Source organism: Fukomys damarensis, unplaced genomic scaffold (genome assembly GCF_012274545.1).
Source record: "Fukomys damarensis isolate Sample0158 unplaced genomic scaffold, DMR_v1.0_HiC HiC_scaffold_19, whole genome shotgun sequence".
In the NCBI taxonomy this organism is placed as follows: domain Eukaryota; kingdom Metazoa; phylum Chordata; class Mammalia; order Rodentia; family Bathyergidae; genus Fukomys; species Fukomys damarensis.
In genome coordinates, this window is record NW_022900931.1 from 29550009 (window position 1) to 29561476 (window position 11468).

The window sequence follows — 11468 nt, forward strand, 5'->3', positions numbered from 1 at the left end:
GTGTGTGTGTGTGTGTGTGTGTGTGTGTGTGTGTGTGTGTGTGTCTTTCTTTTTGGGCCCTTAAAATCTAGGAGGGATGCCCTCCCCTCCTTACCCAGAATTTCCCATTCAAAACACTAATTCTGTGAAATCAAAAGCATATTTTATCTCTGAACTCTTCCACTCAACTCTGAATACAAAGTGGCTTAATTAGTAAAGACAATCAATAAATGTCCATGAAGAGAATAAGATAAATTTAGGAAACATTTTAGAAATTTTGCAATTTCTCTAATCTAGGGTCATAATTTTTAAATTATGATAATTCTCTCTCAGAAGTAAGGTATGGTGGCACACAACTATAATCCTAGTACTGTAGGAGGTTGAGCCAGGAAGGTCACAAACTTGAACCTAGTCTGAGCAGTTTAGCAACTTAGTGAGAACTTATCTCAAAATAAAAAATAAAGGGCTGGGAATGTAGCTTCATAACTGGTAAAACAAGAAAAAAATAAAGAAAAAAGAAAAAAGATGTTACTTCAGTGATCGCCAAAATCCCAAACGGAACCCTATCTAGCAAAGCAAAGGCATGCTTTAATAATTACATAAGTTCAATAATTACATATGCCTGGGCTGGGGATTTGGCTCAGTGGTCCTGCTGCCTGCCTCACAAGTACTAGGGTCTGAGTTTGATCCCCAGTACCAAAAAAAAAAAGTGTGTGTGTGTGTGTGTGTGTGTGTGTGTATGCCCGATCACCAGTAAAAACAATGTCACTTTTTGTTTTAGATATTATTGATCTAAGATGAAGAAATAAATATTTTCTATGATTGCGTATTCTTATATAATTCCCGCATAAACCTTAAATACATGAAACATGATTTGTAAATATCAGTTTAACTGCTAACTATGAAAATTTCCCATGAAAACAGCAAAGAGGGTAATACATAACTAATCTTATATTTTCTTGGCATTTCATAAAAGGAAATAATGACTATCACCATACTAAGGTATTTACAATACAATTTTATTATCCTAAAGTATTTTCAAATATAATTTTTGTGATATTGTGAAATATACTGATATTGTGAAATTTTCATTTCTTTTAAACAAGATAAACTCCATATTATACTCACCCAAGAGCCTTTTTCTGCTTTTCTCCAAAATCAAATGGAACAGTAATAACCACATCATTTGCATCTGAGCCCAAGACAGAATGTGCAGTTTCTGTACATTAAAAATATAAAAATACATTTTTTGTTTTGTTTTTTGAGACAAGGTCTTCCTGTGTAGTTCAGTCTGACTTGAACTCACTACATAACCCAGGCTGGCCTCAAACTACTGGCAATCTGCCTGCCTCACTCTCTCAAGTTTTGGGATTATGAACATACGCCACCATGCCTAGCAAAAATATAAAAATCCTATAGATGAAAAAACGTCAAGCAATGCTTTCTGATGTTTCTCAATTTACACCCAAGATCTCATGAAACAAATGTTTCAATTCACTTTATTTCCCCACTCTACCAATTTCTTCTCTTGCATTCCTAAATCACGCCATACTTCTTGTACTTCATGATGGTTAGGGTAAGAGCTGTGGACTTAGAACTAGGAACTGTTCAAAGAACAACAGGTCTCAGTTTCAACCATCTTCATTTTAGATTAGCTGCCAGAAAACAAGTTTATGGTGAGCCAATGTGGAGACACATCACGTTAGCTCAGCATATTAAAGGGCTGCCTTCCATCTCACAGATTCCTAACAACCCCAGAGCAGAAATGAGCCCTGGAAATAAACTACTTCAGAATTTCTCAAATTGTTCCACAGAACACTTCTCAATTCACTGCACTTTTTCTAAAGTGGTGATAAAACCAAATTCAATTAATCTGGCTAAATTACAGTTGAGAGTTTACTGTTAATCCTGAAGAGATACTCACTATTTGCCATATATATATATATATATCTGGCTGCTAAATCTCAAAAATTTTTCAAAGTGTTAATCTGGCCCAATCCACTTATGTTACAGGTGGAACACATCTAATCTGAAAATCTGAATTCTAAAATGGTCCAAATCAATGCTCAAAAAGGTTTAGATTTTGGAGTATTTCAGAGTTTTGGATTAGGGATGAACCAGCAAAATCTATATAAAAATACCTAAATCCAAATTTAAAAACCCTGAAATTTAAAGTATTTCTGATCACAAGCATTTCAGACGAGGGAGACTCAACCAGTACTTAAGGGAAATCACAGTCATGGAAACCAAGTCATACAAAGTGAAGTCACAAGGCCAAAAAGTGGCCAAACCAGGTATATAGTTTAGCTCTCCTTACTGCTAATTTGCTCAGTCAGTTCTCCCAAGATACAAAATTAACCCTACATTGTTATGGCCAACCTTTAAAATATTGCTTAAAGTTAACTGCTCTTTTGCTCAATACCTTTCATTTTACTAAATATCAGTCTGGCAACATCTTCTGGATTAACAAATTTTGTTTCTTCTCCAGTATCTATTTCATATCGTAATTTCCCATTTTTTTCAACGACCTATAAAAGAAATAATTGGGCTAAATAAGGAATAATTTTAATAAAAATGCAAAGTTTAAAATCAACATTACCTGTCACGACCTTTGTCATTCACTTTGTATAACAAGGAAGCAGTAACAGAATCATACTCACTAAACATTTACTTTCCATGATGTATTTCTGAACTTGTGGGTCATCAGAGCTGTTCATAAAGACATAAAGATAGCTAGGTATTAAAATTGGTATCAGTTATATAAAGTTTAAAGACTATACTTTTCATTGTCAACAGATATTAAAATATAAACAAAATTCTCAGACTGCTCAGTCTTCAAATATTATAGAAATTAAAATTCAATGAATATTTATGATCATTATAGTGATTCTCCTAAAGTGTTGACCTTCACATTTGAAAATACTTTGTTCTGACCATGCTATACGTGACTTTTCATCGTATCACTGATTTTGTCACACTTTCACCTTATGACTCTGAAGACCCAACCACTAAGATGGAAAGGACAAAAGGTTAAGACTGCAAACGGAGGGCAGACCTCACTACCACCTCTGTTTCTTGATTTCTAAACAGAATCAGCATCCACAAGCAGAAGATTGAGCACAAGTATGAGCGTTGTATATAGTGCAGAGTACTACAGAATCTATATAAAGTATAGACAGATCTACAATGTCCCATACTAAGTACTAAAAAATATGACAAGAAAAAAGTTAAAGCAATGGGCCCTGTGCTGCTTAAGACAGTGATATCAATTCACACATACTACAGAACATTTCACCTATTTGATCCTCACCCACACCTAAATGGGGTGTTTGGTGGGTATTATTTTAAAGATTAAGTTGAGAGGGGCAACAATTCACACTAAGGGGCCAGGTATTATTTACAACTTTGTTTATACTTTTCTCTTATTTATACTTTAACACACTGCCTCCCACTAAGACTGTAAATGACCATTGTATTTCTACTCTTGAAGGGATAAGAACCTCTGATCCTTGGCTTAATATTACCTAGAAATATAGATGAAATGGACTCGTATCCTTCCTAGAAGCTTCCAAAGAGCTGTGGCTACTCTATATAGAAACCAGCTTTAAGTGTTTAATGACAGATGAAAATTAAGTGGCTAATTGTGGAAGGGATACAGAACATCTTGAAGATCTTAATCTGTAAATAAAAGGAAGACAAAATGAACTAGGCTTAGAATTGTGCAACACTTTCAGGTTCTTTTTACTCTTCCATCACCTAAAATAGCAATTAAAACACAGCTAATTAATGGCAAGACAGGCTGATATCTAGGTGTTCATTACAGAAGTTAAGCATTTTCCCCCTTAAATGTCTTGTTCCTCCCTAGACTACATCTCAGGTATTTTAAGATTAGGAAAAGAAAGATGGAAGCGTGTCTGTATTTTAAACATGACAATTACAGGTTGTTTTCTTTAGGACAGAATTTAAGGTAACCAGGACAATTTATTGTTTTGTGTGAGTCGTCTACTACTCAGAAGGGTTAACTTTTAAGACATTTTATGGGATTCACAGAACTCTTTAGAAATGGAAAACTACTTCTCAACTGCCATTCAAAAAGGGACTCTCTCTTTCGAGGACAGAAAGCACACACAGCTCTTAAGGCCATACATGGCAACAGTGGAGACTCAAAACCAGGGAAGGAGAAAGCAGAGAATGGAGGTGACAAAGTAGCACAGATATCACCAGAAAGTAGTGGACAAACCCACAATTACATAGAAGTAAAAACTTTTATTTGTCCATAGCAGGATTAAATTACTGAACAGAAACACAAAGATAGTGGGAGGCTGATACACACAAGCACCGCATTCACATCACAGTCTTCAGGAGATAGCATTAATCCTACCATTGCATCAGTGTTCCCAGAATGCCATTTTCTCTTCCTCCTGTACACCTATGATAGTCAACACATAGGGTCTTTCCCCAATCCTGTTACATTTCAGTGCCTACACGTCAGTGTCTAACAATGCTTTGCATTCATCTGCTTATGGTTCCTCACAACACCCCTGTGAGGTAGGTGGGACAATGACTTGGTCCCATGTAGGGGAGCAACCTGAGCCAGGCAGCGGTGAAAAGTTTGTGAGGCTGTCCAGTTGGTGGGACTGGACTTGGGAGCTCAGGTAGGACTCTGCTTACTTCCCAGCACATGCTCTCCTCCTACTGCAATCTTTCTCCCCTTGATATTCTTAGCTTATTTTTGTTTATTTCATTAGGACCCTTTCTCTGAGTTTTATTCCTACACTGCAGCACTTCAGCCATTAGATTTTCACAACAGTACCTCCAAACTCTACTTCTGCTCTTCAGCACTTTTCATATTTTAAATAAATCCTTGCTATGCACTGTCCTGCCATTAGATTTACACAGTACAGGTCTAATTCTCAAGTACTTGCCTGTTTTCCCAGAAAATCTATTCAATCTGTATTAGTGATTTCCAGTTAAAACTGACAAAAATCCTTCCATGTAATGGCCTAAAATAATTACAATGTGTTTATGTGTCTTTCAATACCTTGGCATGTATTTCTTGACAGCAAAGAGTCTTTATGTCTGGCCTGATGTTTAAAAGTTCATAGGCATATCAACATTAATACTGTAGAAGGCTCCCTTAAAACACAACTGCTACCAGAATTTCCAAAATATACTAATATGCTGCTGTGACTGAAAATGTTACAACTGAAATTTCATTGTCTTTTTTAACCAGATCGATCCCAGTGCACCACCTCCACTGCACTACATGCCCAGCCTACATTCACCCTGGTGGCTGGCTTGCTTGCCACCTGTGGTGTTCGTGGTAGGCCCACTGTGGTTCTGACACTTCTTCACCTATGTGTATTTCCAGCATTTAGGTAGGCATCCAGCCTGGGATACATAAAACATAACCCCTCCCAACACACCTGCTGTAATTCCCCCAGTGTCTTGACTGCAGGAAAACGTTTTAAATCCCCAACACTATTTGAATTTCCTGAAAATATTCCTTTTAAATCCCAAAGATTTCTGAAAGTACTAAGAAAACCACTAAAAGCTTTAAGTTAGTTTAGTGATGGCCAGTAATATATAAGTTAACTGGAAATGTGGCTTCATCTCTCCCAAAAAATGTGTGTTGAGGTGGAGGATATTATCTGCTGAAGGTTTGTGCTTAAAAGTTTATCACAGGTGGTCTTCATTTATACCAACCTCCAGTGTTCTCAGAGCTAAAGGGAAAACAAAGTTCATCTCTTCTTCCATATGTTGTTACCTAGACAAACTTTTTTTTTGGTATACACCATCTGAGGAAAAGTGACCTTGGAAAGTTTTTTAAGGCTTGCCCTCTTTAACATACTAGACCAAAACAACCATCAAAACCAAAACCAATACCAGCTAGAGAAAAGAATGAAATTAAAAGCAGATTGTAAACTGATACAATCCAAATTGCTTCCACAACATTCAAACGGCAACAATTTGAAGATATAGCAGAAGCATAAAAAGAGACCCAAGTAATATAAAATGCAAAGAATTTACTTACATTTACTATCTTATGAAACAGCCAGTATTTCATATCAAAAGTTATCAATACGAACCAAACATACTAATTGTAGTTACCTGTCAGTTCTTAATTACATACTTGACAGGAGATAAGAACTAGTAAAATAAAATGAAGGAGAAAATGCTCATCTGATTATTATGAGTGCTTACTAATAGACCTGTCAGAGTCATGGCAGTGCAACTGAGATAAAGGTGCAATACATGTTGTACCTATAGTAGGCTAATGAGTCAGAGGGATTTGAAAAATTAAGATCTGAAACTCTATGAAGCAGTCAAATTAAGCTAGTAAAGATTCAAGTAGGGGTGGGGATTTAGCTGTGGCTCTGCCACCTGCCTTGCAAGCGCAAGGTCCTGAGTTTGATCCCTGGTCACCCAACACCCCAAAAATTCAAGGAATGAGGTCATGGTATACAACTGAACTTCTATGTCTTGTGAACTAATGTGCTCACCCTACCTAGCCTTGTCTCAGCCAAGGTCATGTGCATTAATAACTTAAAATATGTATAGTTCTTTTAAACTTTCACATTTGCCGTTTGACCCTCACAACAACCCTGTGAGGTAGGCAGGGCAAGAGTTAGTTATTATCTGTCCCCCATTTTACAGATGAAGAAACTTTTATAAGAGAGGTAAAGGAGACTGCTTCTTATCAGCGGTAAGCCAGGACAAAGCGGCTCTTGTACTTGGTTCCATCTGCTGTCTATTAGGCCACCCTTCACATTTTGGGAAGATCTTTCAATTAGTGGAGGGTCCTGGGAAAAGGAACTCACAAACTCCTAACACTCTGTATATTAATGACTCATCTCCTCTCTTCTGAGGACACAGAAGAGAGTTAGGGTACCAGAAGGCAAATGCTGGAAGTAGACTTCTACCAGTTTAGGCAATGCATCCTTCTGTAATCAGTTCTTAGCTTTTGGTATTTGAAATCAGCCTCTGAAGCAATTTTTCAAGCCCTAGCTGAAAAGCACCAGTTGCCTCTTCCACTGCAGTTGCCAAGCGTCTGACTGCCATGACAGCATCCCTGCGCAGCTCATTGGCAGTGTCTTGCTGGGCACTGGCCTCCTCACCAATAGCAATTAGCCTGTCCAGTTTTTCTTCCTCCCGCTTTGAAAGTTCTCTTGCCAATCTCCTGTTTTCTGCCAATTCAGCGGCAATAGTCCTGGCCACTGACCGCCTTCTTCGCCTTGCCCACCTTGGTGGGGGCTCACTGGCCATAGGCCTATCACCACCAGAGACAAAACCGAGTCTGGAAGAGAGCACTGGGGGCTGCAGTGTGGAGGCTCCACCAGAAGGATTTTGGCTGGTGCTGGTGGAAGGACTGGTCTCACCAGACATGCCCAGTCTGGCCATGGGGCTGCTCTGACAGGGAGCAACTGCACCTCTGAAAAGGTTGTGGAAGCGGCTGTAGCTGGGGGTCCCTTGAGAGCACCCTGAAAAACAAAGCAACAATGTTGCAGAAAGGACATTCCTGCCAAGGGAATACAAAGAGCCAGAAGCAGAAATGAATCACAAAACTAGGGCTGTTCTTGGCAAGGTATCTTTCCACAGGGGGTTTGAAAAAATTCGTTCTGTACTCTGAACATTTTGCTTATTGTAACCTTTCTTCCAAAACTTCCCCTTGTTTTCCAGAACCCCATTCCATGTAGCTATCCAACCCACTCTTTTCCCATAAATTCCTAACTACTCAGTACCAAAACTACTTTATTTCTAGGGTATGTCTTCTAGATTTCAAAAGTTCTAACACCTTATATACATAGGTTTATAGCTTTTTAAACCCAGAGCCATTTACTATTGGGCTTGAAAAAAAGGTGGGGAGGACAGAAATGGGCTGCACGGAAGAGGGCACTTTCCGAATGTTGACTGTTGTTTAGAATCAAGAGATCCTGAGACCCCAATCCTGCACATGCTCAGAAATTACCTGCACCTGAGGATTCATCCCAGGAGTCCTCGAGGTCACTGGTTTCTCGAATCCGGTCACTGATTTTCAGCTGACAATCCTCATCTGACTCCTTAACTGTTTTCAAGATAGGCTGATCATCAGCAGCCTGTGTCCTTTTCGCTTTCAGAATGCTAGTTTCCTCTTCCTCTGGTGTGCCAGAGGCCACTAAGTTCTGATCACATTGCTTGGTCCAAGCAGCAGCCTCCATTAAGTTGTCTGGGTCAGTCACTATTTGATTTCGAAGAAGCTGATCCAGCGTATCATAAAACGGACAGTGTGGTGGGTCACCCATACTTGTGGCATGAGCAACATAAGCCTTTAAATACAGTGCCTTCAGAACTTTAAATTTGGAGCGGCACTGACGTTCAGTGCGGCGGAAGCCTTCTTGTTGCATTCGCTTAGATACAGCCTGATAGACATCTGCATTGTGATGCACGGTCTGGAGGCGTTGAATATACTCTGCCTCGCCTAGTATGGAGAGAAGAGTTCGTGTCTCCTGTCTGGACCACCGGATGCCCGCACTGCTATTGGCAGTGGCCATAGTGGGCTGGAAAGGCTACTGAAGCAAGCGCCTGGGCAGCAAGGTGAAAATGTGAAGGTGTGGGGAAGCTCTGTGCGCTCTCAATGTATTCCGAGGAGCCAGGTGATTCTTCCCTCTCATGGCTAATTGCTGAGAAGTCAGGTCCAAAGACCGCATTTCTGGCTGGAAAGCCACAGGGAATGAGAGTTACAGGAAGGGTGTAAGGATCATTTTGGCAGCAAGTTAAGCAGTGCTACCTGAGAGTAGTTCATAAATAGGCATAAGGTGGAGACTGAGAAAGCACACCTTCGGGAGTTCACCCAAGGTGGGCACTGGATCAATGGTTCAATGGCTTGGTAACAAAAGGACAGGCTCCTCCACAAAGGGCCAAACACTTGCAAGGCTGACAACTGGTACAACTATGTGTCTGTGGAAACCAGTACTGTCTGGTGAGTAGACAGGTGAACAGGAAAATAACCTGGACCACAAGGAAACTAACTCTAGGACCTATAGTAGATATCATGCTGTGGCTGTTACTTACCCAACTGCCATTCTTGTGCTTCTTTGCTAAATATTCATTTTCAGAGCCAGAAAAATAAGCTTAAGCCATTCTGCTAATACAAAGCTTTGAGCATAAGGCAGAAGATAGCTGCATCATTACTCTAGCCATCTGCCCCCAAAAAGCAACATAAAAGACAAATACACATTGGATACCAGGGGACAGATTCATACAAATGTTCCATATCTTGAGTATAATCATGCCAGTTTCCTACTTGTGATTTTAAACTATAGTTTTGCAATCAATAAGGGAAGTGGAAAATCCAATAATAAACTAGATGCCTCTATTTTTTCCTTAAATAGCATGTGAAACTACAATTATCTCAAAATAAAGTTTAACTTAAAAACAAACAGCCATCCGGTGATTCTGACTTCAAAATTTATTACAACTCCTTTTTTTTTTTAGAATACACGATTTGAAAATATCTGACACCAAACAAATTATTTTTAGTATCCTTTGTACTGTTTTATCAATGGGTACAAGAATAAGAATATATTTATCACCACAAAAACTTCAATTTTATTCATAATACTACAGTTTCTAGAAATACCATGAGGTAAAAATACTAATAAAGATATCTGTATGTATAAAAGAAATGAATATTAAATATATAATCTCCAAATCCTAAAATCAGTACAAGGAAATTTGCGATCAAATGAAATAGAAGGGCTGGGGTGTAGTTCAGTGGTAGAGCGACTGCCTAGAAAACACAAAGCCCTGGGGTAGAGATATTAGAAAGGACTGAAGCTAGGGGTGAGGGTTAAGAGACCTGAGTTGTAGTCTTAATTTTAACTCTCTACTTAATTTAGAAATGCCACAATTTCCATATACCTTGATCTTCTCATCTATAAATGGGGACAGACACTCCCTGCGCCATCAATTTTTACAGGGATGTTGAGAGGCTTAAATAAGAGATGTGAAAGCACTTTGAAAATTTAAAATCACTCTTATCAAGTACTACTATCCAGTGAAAATGAAAACCCTTAATTACTATGGTAATCTATAATTTGAGGAGACAGAAGTCTGGGGAAACAAGCCTTAAGTTTTCTAATTAAAGTTACAACAGATGATTAACCTGATTCTTACATAAGACATTAATTAAGCTGCTTCTCTAATGATTAAATTTGTAAGGCAACTGGAAAAGTCAGTTCCCAGAAAGTGTCACAAAGGACCCTGAGGAAGAAAATCAACATTACTAGATTTTGCAAAATTCAACCACCATAAAAGAAAGTCTTCAAATTTCTACAAAATCTACCAAGCTCCTTCATTTGTCTCTGAATGAGACAAATTACAAAAGTAAATGGGTGAGCCTGCCTCGCAAGCACAAGGACCTGAGTTCGATCCCCGGTACCAAAAAAAAAAAAAAAAAAAAAAACCCAAAAAACAAAAGTAAATGGGTGTTGGTATTTATAAATACTAACTTGTCAGGAGGAATCAAGTACCGGAGTGAATTCCATCCTTGGTCAAAAGGCCACAAAAAAATCAAAAGAAACAACCTACTGGGATATTCTCTGAAATGATTCAGTCATAAAAGCAACAAAATAACAAGCTGTGGTGTTTCTAGTTTTATTTCATAGTCTACTTAGATTAATAAAGAAATGCGTTTTAGATACTATAAAGTTATCATTTTATTTCGTACCTTCTGCCAAGGATCTGCTTGACTTTCATTACAGTATTTGAAATATTTCTTATTCTACTTTGCTTTGCTGCCAGTCCAACCACCTGAAAAAGAGCAACATGTTATAATGCATGTACTTTCAAAATTATTTCCAAGTACAAAAAGAATAGTACCTCTTCATTTTCTGAGTAGGCAACAACAGCTGGAGTAACTCTATCACCTGCATCATTTGCAACAACACCAGCCCGGCCATCCTAGAGAAAAACATGCAACTATATTAGTTTTTAGAATGAAGTACATAGTTTGCCATCTACGCGGGAAGAAAAACTACTATATGAATACCTTAAAGCGTATAGATTTAGTCACCATTATTAATTTTCTGTATTTTCTAGCAGGTCTACATTCCACGAAGAACTGCCTCATTATTTAAAGACTGCTATGCGTAGTCAACAACTGGATCAAACCTAACAATTCCACACACAATAATAACAAGCACTAGTATATCATCCTTTAAGCTTTGCTTCCTTCTCCCACAAACGCATCTTTCTTCCCTCCTCTTCACAAGAAGCAAACTACTCCCTTTGGATTTTCCTTACAAGTCCTGCATCACGTACACGCGGGACTAGTAACAGCAGAGTTCGCTATTGTTTTTCCTCTGCTTGACGAGAGAAAGGTCACAATGCCAAGCTAAGCTCACTTCGACAGACACCAAGTCCGCGGAGGTTGCACATCGACTCGCTCGGCAGCCAGGCGCGCTCAGGTCGGCGACCCGCTCCTCCAGACCGCGGACCTGGGCCCAGCC

At 38.8% G+C, this 11468-nt stretch overlaps 2 protein-coding genes across 6 annotated transcripts in view; both read right to left on the bottom strand.

Annotated features, from left to right (window-relative positions):
- Positions 1–11468, bottom strand: part of Hspa14 (heat shock protein family A (Hsp70) member 14) — a 37811-nt gene that overhangs the window by 25829 nt on the left and 514 nt on the right. For 2 of the 3 annotated variants that reach the window (XM_033765613.1, XM_010641969.3), the window contains exons 2-6: positions 10840–10920; positions 10688–10770; positions 2640–2688; positions 2402–2507; positions 1108–1198 (exon numbers count right to left, since the gene is read on the bottom strand). In XM_033765613.1, coding sequence (XP_033621504.1) covers positions 1108–1198; positions 2402–2507; positions 2640–2688; positions 10688–10770; positions 10840–10920 — 410 coding nt within the window. Of the gene's footprint in view, positions 1–1107; positions 1199–2401; positions 2508–2639; positions 2689–10687; positions 10771–10839; positions 10921–11468 lie in introns of those variants that run through there. The other variant, XM_033765614.1, reaches the window with a different exon arrangement.
- Positions 2736–10765, bottom strand: LOC104874755. Of its 3 annotated transcripts, XM_033765615.1 has the most exons (3): positions 10688–10765; positions 7949–8672; positions 2741–7460 (listed from the first exon to the last, which is right to left on the bottom strand). In XM_033765615.1, the coding sequence occupies exons 2-3, from the start codon at positions 8508–8510 to the stop codon at positions 6937–6939; spliced, it is 1086 nt and encodes a 361-aa protein (XP_033621506.1). In that variant the 5' UTR covers positions 8511–8672; positions 10688–10765; the 3' UTR covers positions 2741–6936. The 3 variants fall into 3 exon arrangements, with proteins under 3 accessions (XP_033621507.1, XP_033621506.1, XP_010640269.1); XM_033765616.1 differs by lacking the exon at positions 7949–8672 and having other exon boundaries at positions 2736–7460; positions 10688–10764; XM_010641967.3 differs by lacking the exon at positions 10688–10765 and having other exon boundaries at positions 7949–9319.